The 12,429-nt window shown below is 31.1% G+C and overlaps 1 protein-coding gene across 4 annotated transcripts; it reads right to left on the minus strand.

Annotated features, from left to right (window-relative positions):
- Positions 1-147: 147 nt before the first annotated feature.
- Positions 148-9,194, minus strand: LOC123198000. 4 transcript variants are annotated; one of them, XR_006497950.1, is made up of 9 exons: positions 4,218-4,374; positions 3,794-3,981; positions 3,491-3,687; positions 3,232-3,339; positions 1,773-3,118; positions 1,539-1,611; positions 984-1,170; positions 459-508; positions 148-352 (listed from the first exon to the last, which is right to left on the minus strand). XR_006497950.1 is itself a non-coding variant. In XM_044612570.1 (8 exons), the coding sequence occupies exons 2-7, from the start codon at positions 3,897-3,899 to the stop codon at positions 1,003-1,005; spliced, it is 1,998 nt and encodes a 665-aa protein (XP_044468505.1). In that variant the 5' UTR covers positions 3,900-3,981; positions 4,218-4,374; the 3' UTR covers positions 148-352; positions 984-1,002. The 4 variants fall into 4 exon arrangements, 3 of the variants coding, with proteins under 3 accessions (XP_044468505.1, XP_044468504.1, XP_044468503.1); XM_044612570.1 differs by lacking the exon at positions 459-508; XM_044612569.1 differs by lacking the exons at positions 148-352; positions 459-508; positions 4,218-4,374 and adding an exon at positions 8,859-9,194 and having other exon boundaries at positions 685-1,170.
- Between the last annotated feature and the right edge of the window lie 3,235 nt (positions 9,195-12,429).

Genomic DNA, 12,429 nt, shown 5'->3' on the forward strand with positions numbered 1-12,429 from the left:
TCAAATAAAAGTTATAATTTGTTCAATTTGATATATAAAATAGTTTAATTTGATTTAAGATTTTATCAAACCAATTTTTTTACATTTTTATTTAGTTTAATTTAAAAAATTTCTCGAACTGAATAATGTATACCCCTATCCACTTTTAAGGCAAGAAAATATGTTATATAACATTAATGTTAATTACAATTTTATACACCAATATTCTGCGATATAAGGAACAATGTCCAGACGCGGGTGATGACAGTGACATGACTAATGCTCCATTTCTTCTGGTACACCTACATTACCCATAATTTTGCACTCCATGCCGGGGACTTTGGGTTACGTCCCACGAGTTGTTCGGCTCAACCTATTAAAAAATAATAAAATTATTAGAATTTTATATATATATATATATATAAAATTTCAGGCTAACTAAGGATATGTAAAGACAACTTAAGGATTTTAGGTTATACCACAGGTCTCGTCATGTTTTGTTAATTGGCAAGTTTAGACACAACACAACCTATGAACATGACAAATCACATTAGATTTGACCAAACACTAACCCATTTCTGTGTCTACTGATGACATTAACCAAAGTTTAATATGTTTGGCTAATCTTTACTTTTGCATTAAAAACTAAATTCACTTGCATAAAAGGAAAAAAAAATTATGCTTGTGGCTTGCAATAGCTTGAGATTAGACAATAAATGAAAACCAATTATTTATCTTCACTAAGGTTTTCATAACCAATATATACAATCAAAAACAAAGTTAAGACATGTCTTTACAAGCTTCCATCCTGTTAGGTTACGTCATATTATCTATAGAAGTGGTCATCAAGAAGGAAAACATAGCTACAATACAACAACAATATCACATCAGTTTTAAGTATACATAACCTCTGACTTTTGGAAGCAAAATATCCAGGGCCCATGAAAAATAAGATTTGAGATGCGGGCATAAATGATACTATGCATTTAAATGCGAAAACCAACCAGGATGGATGGCAACATTTTATTTGGTCCTTTTTCTTTGGGTTGGGCTTCCTTTGCACATGTTTCTCCATTTATCTTTCAGGTCAACTGTCGTACGATCCATCAGAAACACAGAACTACCAAATTCCAAAATCTTCTTCCATGGGATATTTCTATCATTGACACTAGAAAATTTCTCCACCCCCATCTGCACCAGTAGAAGCAATGGTTAACATGTAAAAATACCTGACTAAACATAAGTGATGATAAATGAGAACGGCAATGCTGCATCTCAATGAAACTGAAGATTCCAGATTGGAAATCATGAAGGGAAAAAACAAATTTATTGTCCTGAGTCTGAAGATTCTAAATCATCATGCCCATGTTTCACATTCATCAGACCAGCATATAGCAGCAACATATATATTCTGAAAATTGAAAGCAAATAAATCTTATTTTTGAATTCTTCACTTTCAAAAGAATGATCTTATATACAATGTGAGATGCAGAAGAAGGAAAATCAATAAGTACATTGTTTTTCAATCTGACATATTCATGTAAGTAAAATATACAAACCTTAAGCATCTCTTGTTCTTGAAGTGTCCATGGAACTTTCTTTCTTCTCAACTGAACATTGGATGGGTATGTACTGGTATAAAAAAACATTTAACACCCATTATAAATAATAATGCTATAAATGTGCAAACCACTAGACTACTTTCTAAATAACAAGCACGCATGTGCAAAAATCTACTACCGGAAATGACATGAAAAAATACACAAGCACCATGGATAATGAGAAAACTTAACTGCCTTTCACGCCTACGGAACCGTATGCAGTAATTGGAAAATTCATTTTCTGATTCAGAGGTATGATCTCCATCAACATTAAGAGCAACAACAGGTTTCTCTGGTAAAATACTATTAGCATTATGGAAATCTTCCTTCTGAATTCCTCCTCTGTCATCCAAAGAGGTATCATCAGTGCTCATAGAGGATAGATCATCACTGTCAGACCTACCGTTAACTGGTGCTTGATTCTGTTGTCTTTCAAGCACTGTTAAAGATGGGGACTCTTTAACTAAATTTTCTTCCCCTGCCTTCTCTCCATTAGGAACACAAACTGTTTCACTAATTAAATCTGCCGCTTCTTCTCTACAAGGTAAATTACCATTTGATAATGATGCAGAAGGCTCTGATTGTTGCCTATTACCAATACTTTTCTGAAACAGATTATCATTCACATCATGTACATCTTGATCATCTTGTTTCACTTGATTATGTTCTTGTACGCCGACATGATCATTCTCACAAATTTCCACACCTCCATTTTGTCTTGAATAACTGTGCACTTTCCAGGGCAATCTCTCAGTAATTTTCTCCAGATGCTGCGCCAAGTCCATACACACAAACACAGCCACCTCTTTCCTAGCCAAGGAGGTTTTTTTCTTAGCTTCCAGGTACTCAGAAATGGCCATTGAATATGAACAAAAAGGGCAATAGAACTTTCCCTTTCTATCAAAAATTCCCTGACAACCCAAGCAATTTTCATGAACCACCAATGGGCAATTAGTCGTGCTACAAACTAACAACTGACCATTTTTATTACACTTCACACAAAGGTTTTGTTCTGTCCTGCCAGTTGCTTCCACGATGCCATTACCTAATGAGCATTGAGAGCTCAAGAAATGACTGTTCTTCTTGGCAACATCAATCATCCCATTGTGATACTCATCATCATCCCTTGAAATTTCATCTTCACCACCTTTGGATTCATCAGCAGAATCTATCTGTTGTGCTCTCAATGAGAATGCATTAGTTGATGTTCTGGCTTTGGTATAAAACTTGTGGCTTGCCACATTTTCACCAGACAAAACATTTGACTCATCTCTGATGCTCGTAGAAGGTAATAAACTAGTGTTAAGGGAATTATCTCTTGATGGTTCATTCCCATTTTCACAGGTTGAAGGAATCAAATTCAAATTTTTTGTCATTGTTTGGGCATCAGTGCTAGTTCCATCAACCCCCTGTGTCTTTTCATTATGATCAACATTATCAATACAGGTTCTGCCACTCTCATTTACATGCATCAGTCCACTACTTTCTCTCAAGGAAGTAGACAGTGGATCAATACCACCGATAATCGCCTCTTTCAACTGTTTGCAAACAACAGTAAAAAGCACAATCACAAACAGCTAGACCAGAGTCATTAACTTATAACCCCTTATGTGGCCAAAAGAAAAACAAACAGAGAAACAATTCCCTTTACCTGTTCTAAAGCACATTTAGGCATCAAAGTTCTCTTATGCATAATAAAGGGATGAACATCCCATTTAAATAGCTCTGGTCCAGCCCTTTGCCGATCCAATGTCGATGACTGACAAACAAGAATTTTTCACAATAATAGAAATAAAAAAGTTACTACCAATGTGGTTCTCCCAAAGAAATGGTAGACAATTTTTTATTTAATTTCTTTAAAGCCCACAACTTGATTATTCAGCATCATAAATGAAAATGAAGTATATCACCTTCTGAAGTATGCGTTGAAGAACATCTTCACAGCTTTCTGATAAAGCAAATCCAACTTTCTCCACTAAATTAGAAAGACCATCATTAGAATGTTCACTAGTACCTCCAGACAAATCCTCCAAACATCTCAAAGCAACAATTTCCCTCATATTTTTTGCCAACTCCTCAGGTAAGTCCGCCACCATTTCAACAAAATCTGAAATAATAACAAACCAAATGAGCTCCTAATGTTCAATTTAAACAACAAGAACAAACCATCATATCCATCTTTTAAGCAAATATTTCAGTCTACACATTCTTACCATGTATAATGGAAGTATCTACTTGCTTGAAGCCGGCCAAATATTCAATGATCCAAAACCAGGGAAGCCTCGAATCAGCAGAAGAAAACTCAACCAGAGTACCCATTTTTATAAAATAATCTCAAAATTCCCAAATTTGTTTAATCCATTTTAATACCTTCAGTTGATTAGCAAGGGCTCAATTTAATCTAATTTCACAAACAGAACTGAATGTTAGGATTTACACATGTAAATTCACAAATTGTATAAAAACAATTAGTCCCAACTCAAATTGATTAGAGTTTTATAACCGAAAGCAAATTAATAAATTTTATATAGGAAACTGAAAATTTTTACGACGTCCAACTGTAAATTCAAAATTTTTTTTCATCTTCTCAAATCTTAAGCGAAGCGAAAACAACAGATTTGATGATAAAGTTTGTACCTTGAAACTAGATGAATGGACGTTCGCGGGCTCTGTTTCTAGCGTCTCCTTTTACGATGTCGTTTACCCCCAAATTTTTTGTTCCTAAAAAGGCTCAAAAAAGTTTTCCCCCTCTCGACAAATTAAGCTAGGCTATCCCATATTTTTTTTAATTATTATTATTATTATTATTTTTGTAAGTATACCGAATTTCTAACCAGTGTTATAGAGAGTTTGTTTAAGGACATTAAAGTCATTTAATTCAATAAATAAGAGTGATGCTACTAGTGGTCGTTTGCACTCCGATTGAGTTTAGTATTGTTCGTTCAAACTCAAACTCAATATAAATGTTGCTACGAAAATTACACTCTTGTATAAAGGATTCTAATTGCCCAATTACTTCTAATTGTTTTACTTCCTAAAATTTTTCATATTACCTCATTTTTCTCTAATTCTTGCAACTCCCCATCAAATCTTTCTCAATTTTCACCACCACCATCACGAATAATCACTTTTTCTTGTTTTTTTCTCTTTGTCAACAATCACAACCGGCAAGACATAGAAATCATCAACCAAACAACCTCACAACCCTAAACCTCACATTTTGATTTCTTCATTAGTTGGACTTTCATCAAATATGCAAAGAATTTTAAGACCATGCTCTTCTTGAACTTCCTTTATCCATTTCTTTCAAAAAACCTGCTTGCAATTTCACTAATTCATATTTAATCGATATACTAATTTTTTACGAGATTGTGTCATAGATTTTTAGGGTTTCATCTTTTACAATAATTTTGTTTGAGTATAAAGTGATTACAATGAATATAACTCTAATTAGTTTAATACATTAGTGTCTTTCAAAGGGTATAAGGTTGAAAGCAGAGAGACACTTAAGACTTTAGTAAATGTACAAGCTTTGAGTAATTGAACTAAGATTAATATTAAATTATTTCTATGACACTTCTTTAGCCTTTGAACTAAGATTAATATTACTCAAATAAAATATAATGTAATTGACAAAGATAAGTGATCAATTAGAAATAATTTCTCTCTTGATAAAACATAAAAGGAATTATTAAATAATTTTAATAAATTGAGTAAGAAAATAACCAAAATGACTGTTTTGGCTTTTGGGCAAAATTGTGCAAATACGTTTGAGAGGACTTTACGTAGGTTTAAAGACTTTTTCCATGCTCGAGAAGACCTAAAATGGGAATTTACAATAATGTAAAAATGTTGTAAGTGTGAGAATTTTGCAAAATTATAATAGAATGAATACGTATGATAAAAATATGAATTGAACATATGTAATATAAAGATGATGTTCTTTATTTGGCAATGTGTTGAAAAAGAGGAGGGAGAGTAATAGCATCGGAAAAAGGAGCGAGAAAAAAAAATCTAAGAAAAAAATATAATATTTCAAAGTTTAATTACGAGAGAAAACTTAAGAAATAAATTAATAATATTTTATTATTTTTAATATATTATTAGTGAAATGATATATTTTATCTTTGAAACTTAACTAATTTTACTAATTTTAATATCTCATAAATAAATATTTAAATTTTTAATAATTAATAAATATAAATTTAGAAATACAATGAATTTTGAGTGAGAATAAGCCGTTTGGCTTTAATATATGTGAAAAGTAAGGAACTTGGAAAATTAAAAAAAAAAGAAAAAACATGCTTTAAGAGGTCGGAACGTGCACAAGGAGTATTTTGGTAATTTTTGAGTTTTGGCAAATTATTCTATGGCCGTTCAAATTAGTAAATAGAATGTTTTAGGGGCTCATGGAATGTTTAGGAGTTTAAAAAGTAGTCTTCCGTGGAGTTTCTAGAAATGGGCTTTCACATTTGTCGATTGCTTGAAGATGTGGGCCTAATTCAAAGAAACATGTCGCCTTACAAACCTCTTTGGATGCTCCAATTCCGCCACATACTGAACCACAAAAGTTGGCCCATTTCTGAAAGTGGCAGGCAGCATAGATTATATCACAATATTTCAACTCATTTAATTAGGTGTTGATGTTTAACTGCCCATAAATGGAACCACATGGCTCTCAAGAATCAACATGAACATGACAAGACTTTATGAATGCAGTAAATTAATACACTAATATAGTATCCACCATGTCAAAATACAAAAAATAAAATCCTGAGCCCATCTGTGTCTATGAAAACTATGTCACATCCCACATATTCATTACGTTGGATTTTGAATAGAAATGCCAAAAACAATACAGACATCTCACACAAAAGCCAATAATGTTCATGTCATATTATTAGAATATTAATTAAAATAGATAAAAAAAAATTTCACCTAAACAATTTTGCATAACCTTATCCTCTAGTAATTACCTTTCTTCAATTGTTTTTTTTTTCTTCTACATATCATTATATTAATTGTAAATTTGATAAATTATAAATCGAAACATTCGTAAATTTGTTCTGAAATAGGTCGATTTTTTGTTTAATTGTTTATATGTCTAAATTGGAATGAAAAGAAAAAAACAGATACGAGTAATGGGTATTAAAAAATATATAAATTTAGCTTCGAATGTCAAATATTGTATACTAATATTATAAATACCGGTTTAATTTTTCAAGTGGAAATTCCCTCACAGTGTTAACAAATGAGACCCTTCTGTTTTGTAATATATATTATTCAAGATATTGTAATTAATATTAAAATTTAAACATTCCTAATATTAATAAACTTAATTGAATTTATAGCATTTGAATAGGAAGAATAACTACTTCCCACCTAAAAGTAATAATTTCTAGAGGCTTAGGTGCGTTCGGACCATCAATTTTGAGATTGTGGGTTGAAGCTGGAGACGAAGAAGAAAAGTGTTTTTTATTTTTTATTTTTAAAATAAAATGTGTGTAAATAATATGTATAATTTTATATATAAATAATAATATGTTTTTATATAATTAAATATTATTTTATCCCTAATTAAAAATTATTAAATCATCATATTTTAAAGTGTATTGAGAGGTGTGATGAGATAAACAGCTTTTATAAAAACAAGAAAAAATAATTATTTATCCACTTTAAAATATATAAAATATACATTTTAATAGCGTTTTTGAATTAGGATTTTTGATTCAGCCATTTTCAACAATAGATAGATACTTAATTATTCCAATTCTTTGTTTTGATTAAAATTCTAAATTTAATGAACTTGTTAAATCCTATAAATGAGATCAATATAATTGGAATTTAGTGTATGATTATTACAAGACTTGGTTTTTTTTTTTTTTTTAAATGCTTACTAAAAATAAAATATGATATGGTTCTTACCAATGTTGCCCTTTTGGTAGGTGTTAAAAATGTGGATAAGACAGTCCGGTGGTTGGGAGAAATGTGCTGTCAGTTCAAACAATTTAGATTATTAAATTATGATTATGAATTATAATAATAATAATTAATTATGTGATAATTATTTTTTGATTGTTCGGTATTATATAATTATGAAGAATTGATAATCTTATCTAAAAAATCTAATTATTTGTATTAAAATATCAAATATGCGTAATAGTTTTACTTCAGAATTAGAATTGTAAAAAAATATTAAATCCAATAATTAAAAAGAAACCTTTAAATTATGATTTAAATAATCTAAAAATATAATTATAATTTAAAATTACTTACATTCATAAACATATTATTATTATTATTATTATTATTTAATCTAATAATTTGGATTAAATAAGCTATTTTAAATAATTATGTAATCTAATAATTTGAATTAAATTCAGATAAAACTTATCTTAAGATTGATTCAAATTTAAAAAAGATAATTAAAAAAAAAAAAGATGAATTGAGATTCAAATTTAACTCAAACTCTAATATTTGAAGACAACTAGTTTGAATTATCCAATCCAATCATCTAATTCAACAAATTTATCCTAGTTGTGATTATTATTAATTAACCATCCATCTTCAACAACAACTAAATTCCCCCCAAATTACACAAATACCCTTCAACACAAATGAATCAACGCATTTTGGTTTACAATTAATTACACGCTAAATCTCCTCCTCCCTTATAATTTATTTTTAAATTAAAATTCATCTTTTATTTAACTAATTGGTCAACACCGCAAACAAAAGTCTGCCCTTCTGTCTTATGAACAAAGAAAATAACATCCAAATCCGGTGAAGTTCACCGGCGGCGGTACAGGACCAAAATTAAGAAATGAACCAAGGTGCCTGCCCCCAGCTATATAATTACAAATCTTCAATGTCCAACCATAGATATCTCCCCTACCAAACTAAACACCAACGCAAATCATTAAATTACCTTCTTTTTTCTCACTAATTTCATTATTTTTTTCTTCAGGAAAATTGAAAAACTAAAGATCAGGAGTTACTCCATGGCATACAAGACACAACCTAATGAACAATAAATTATTATTCCTTCAAATTCTCGACTTGAAATTTTCAATTATTCATTCTCTTGCCAAAAAAAAAAAAAAAACCCTAATTTGAGATATGAGAATGTGAGATCATATGAAAACAGAAGAGAAAAACCCTAAAAGTAACAACGGAAAGGAGAAATGAGAAATAAGAAAGAAAAAAAGTTGACTTGCAACCCAAAGAATGCGTGATATACAAAAGGAAAAAAAAAAAATACAATACAGAAGTGTCTACCTTGAAACGTGGAAAAGAGAGTTAAAAAGACGAGAAAAGCCGAGGCGAAAACGAGGATAAGCTCGGACAGTGTAGACGGCGGTGTGGCGAAGGAATTGCTCGATGGTCTCAACGAAGAGGTTGAAGGATCGGATGGGCGGAACGTAGAGAGTCAAAGGGACGGCGGAGAAGGCGACAGCGAAGAATAGTTGCAGCATCTGAATAGTACAAGGATTAAGGAAGGAAGAAGAAGATAATGGGAATTGGATTTGATTTGGTGAAGAAAAAAAGGGGATTTGGATGAGATGGATGTGTTTGATTAATTGATTGGTTGAACAGTGTCTTCTTCTCCTTTCTATATTTACGTTTAAGTCCCCGGTTATTAATTAAAATCGCACTATTTTGAGGACCATAACTAAAAATTTTTGTTTATTTAAAATAATAAAAAATATATATGAAAAAATTGAGATTGTTGAGTTTCAATAGTCAGTAATAAATTCAAAGCTTGACAAAGTCATAATAGGTTACATTGGGTTGATTCTGAAAATTACAATAACAAAAAATACACAAAATTAGTGAGATTCGAGTATAAATATATAATTTATTGGACTTCAAATAAGATAAGATAATTAATTTTTATGTGAATTGTATGAAATATATTTGGCATAGGTCTATGTTCACAATATTACTACTTATATATAGAAAAATAAATTATAAGAGATTTCTTCTTTTTGTTTGTTAGTTATTAGATATTATTAATTATAAAGACTTCAATTGTTAAGACAACTTTTAGAATTGATTTTAAATAGAATCTTTTGATCAGATAATAAGTATCTCTAATTTTAATTGAGAGAATATTTACACTCAAACTTTTATCCAATTATTTTAGATTTTACATGAACAATCAGGATTGTCGCTTGTTAAATGATGATAGATAACTAACATTAAATGTATCGTATACATGAGTTGTGTGTCAATCAAGTCGCTTAAAAGGTTATAATATCTTGAAAGTCATGTTCTTTACTTTAAATTGATGATTGACAAGTGTTTGGAAGCAATTTTAAATGGTAAGAATCTTTTCCCACTTTTTTTCTTGATTGCCCATAAGGAAGTTAGCAAAACTATACGTAAGTTGTAGAGTTTTCAAAAATTTTTGTGTTGTTCTAAGTCACCAAGGCCTTGAAGTCCTTGCATTTCCACTTTGCTTTCTTGTCGATCTTCCTTTGAACTACATTTTTTTTCCCTAAGATCTCTTGTATATTTTCTTTGAAAATGTTTCCTATTTCCTAAATATTTTTCAAAGATTTGAATAATGATAAGGCTCATTGTTATGATAGATTAAACAATTTTTCTTTTAAGGATTCTCTATTAAAGATTTAAAATAAAAAATGTCATTTAGATTGAAGGTTGAAGGTGTTACTTTAGACATATCAACAGTGCATTGTTTTGAGAGCAATATGAATATTGCTCTTTCTCCTCTTATGGAAGTAGAACATTAAAGAAAGGTTTTGTCTCCGCATGAAACTCAATGTATTAAGCGTGTTTGTATAATGGTCCATTCAAAGGATAGATTGCTTTATTGGATGCCATTTTAAAGTACAATGTAATATTGCCTTTACATATAATTGTTGATGTTAAAGTTAATGTTTTATTATCAGTCTTGTTGATAATATAAAATCATATTCAAATATTTAAGTGATACTTATGATAGGCCTCAATTTGACATAACCCATTGACATAATAGATCACGCTAGATTTGATCTAACATGACCCATTACTATGTCTAATTCCTTGTATTGCCCAATTAATAAGATCATTATAAAAGCTATTTATTAATGTGGTTTAACATGATATAATCCATATTAAGTAAAACAACTTTAACAATTATATGATCTAACTCTAAATTCAACACAATTGAAAATGGTTCGGCAATTGGCTAGATAGTAGCTACTTTATGAAACGTGACATAAAACCAACTCAACTGATTACATTTGGTGAGAGAAAAGGCATTGACATAATAGATCATGCTAAATTTGATCTAACATGACTCATTATCGTATCTAATTTTTTGTATCGCCCAATTAATAAGATCATTACAAAAACTATTTATTAGTGTGGTTTAACATAATATAATCCGTATTAAGTAAAACAACTTAACAATTATATGATCTAACTCTAAATTCAGCACAGTTGAAAATGGTACGGCAATTGGTTGGATGGTAGCTACTTTCTAATCTTCTAATTGTAACATACAACGTTGTAAAACATTTATGAAACGTGGCATAAAACCAATTCAATTGGTGACTTTAACTTCACAACATCAAGTTATAGAGTGACTAGAAATGTTAATGGGTTAGGCCGGGCCCGAGGCCCAAACAATAATGAGCCTTCGGGCTAGGCCGGCCCATTGAAATATAAAAGCCTAACCCATTTAATAACGGGCTTTAATCGGGCCGGGTTGGCCAATTTAATCAATATTTTAAAAAAAATTTTAATTGGACACTAAACATGGGATATGCACATTTTATTAAAATAATTTTCACCATGAGAATGTGGGCATGTAATGGGCTATATAAACTTGAAAAGATGGCCCATATAACACTTTATAAAAAACTAGAATCAGATTTTAGGGTTTTCTCCTCTCGCTTGAAGCCTTGAAGGATCCTCAGGAAAGGAAACAGCTGACGTCATTGAATTTATTTGACATTGGATCTATTTGTAATATTTTGTAATGATAAAATTAAAATAAAATGAAATTAAAAATATAATAAAATAATTGAGATTGAGAGTTTGAGAGATTGAAAGTTCGAGAAATTTGTAATTGCAATTGAAAGTGAATGAAAAATTTAATAGGTTTTTATAGAGACGAGATAAATTAATTAAAAAAATTTTTAAAAAAAATTAAGTAGGTGTTGGGAGAAGCAGAAATCTGCATCTCTTCTGCCTTCTGCCAGGCAGAAGTAGATTCTGCTTTTGCTGCCTGCAGCAAGTAGGGCTGGACTCGAGCCGAGCCAGCTTGAGCTCGAGCCCAAAACGAGCCGGGCTCGGCTCGATCGAGCTCGAGCTGGCTCGGGTTGGCTCGGTATATATATTTTTTTAATTTTTTATACAAAACGACGTCATTTTGATCTATATATATATACAAAACGGTGCCGTTTTGATATGAAAAACGAGTCGAACCGAACCGTAACCGAGCCGAGCCGAAAACGAGCCGAGCCGAATTTGGCTCGAGCTCGAGCCGACCATTAAAAACCGAGCCGAGCCCGAGCTGACTGCGAGCCGAGCTCAGCTCGGCTCGAATCCAGCCCTAGCAGCAAGGAAATTTTTTTTTTTTATAAACAGTATTAGACCAGACCGGGCCAGCCTATGAATATAATATAAAGGCCAAGACCCAGCCTAATAGGCCTATGAGCCTAACCCCAACACTCTACAATACCAGACCGAGTTTTATCGTGCCCAAGCTTTTTTTCGTGTTTCAGACCGGGCCAAGCCGGCCCGATTGACGTGTTTAAGAGTGACAGGCATTGACCTATTTAAAATTTTGCTTTGAAGACGATTGCTTATTAAAGAATATCGCTTTACATTATTCATT

The sequence above is a fragment of the Mangifera indica genome, chromosome 15 (genome assembly GCF_011075055.1).
Source record: "Mangifera indica cultivar Alphonso chromosome 15, CATAS_Mindica_2.1, whole genome shotgun sequence".
Taxonomy (NCBI): domain Eukaryota; kingdom Viridiplantae; phylum Streptophyta; class Magnoliopsida; order Sapindales; family Anacardiaceae; genus Mangifera; species Mangifera indica.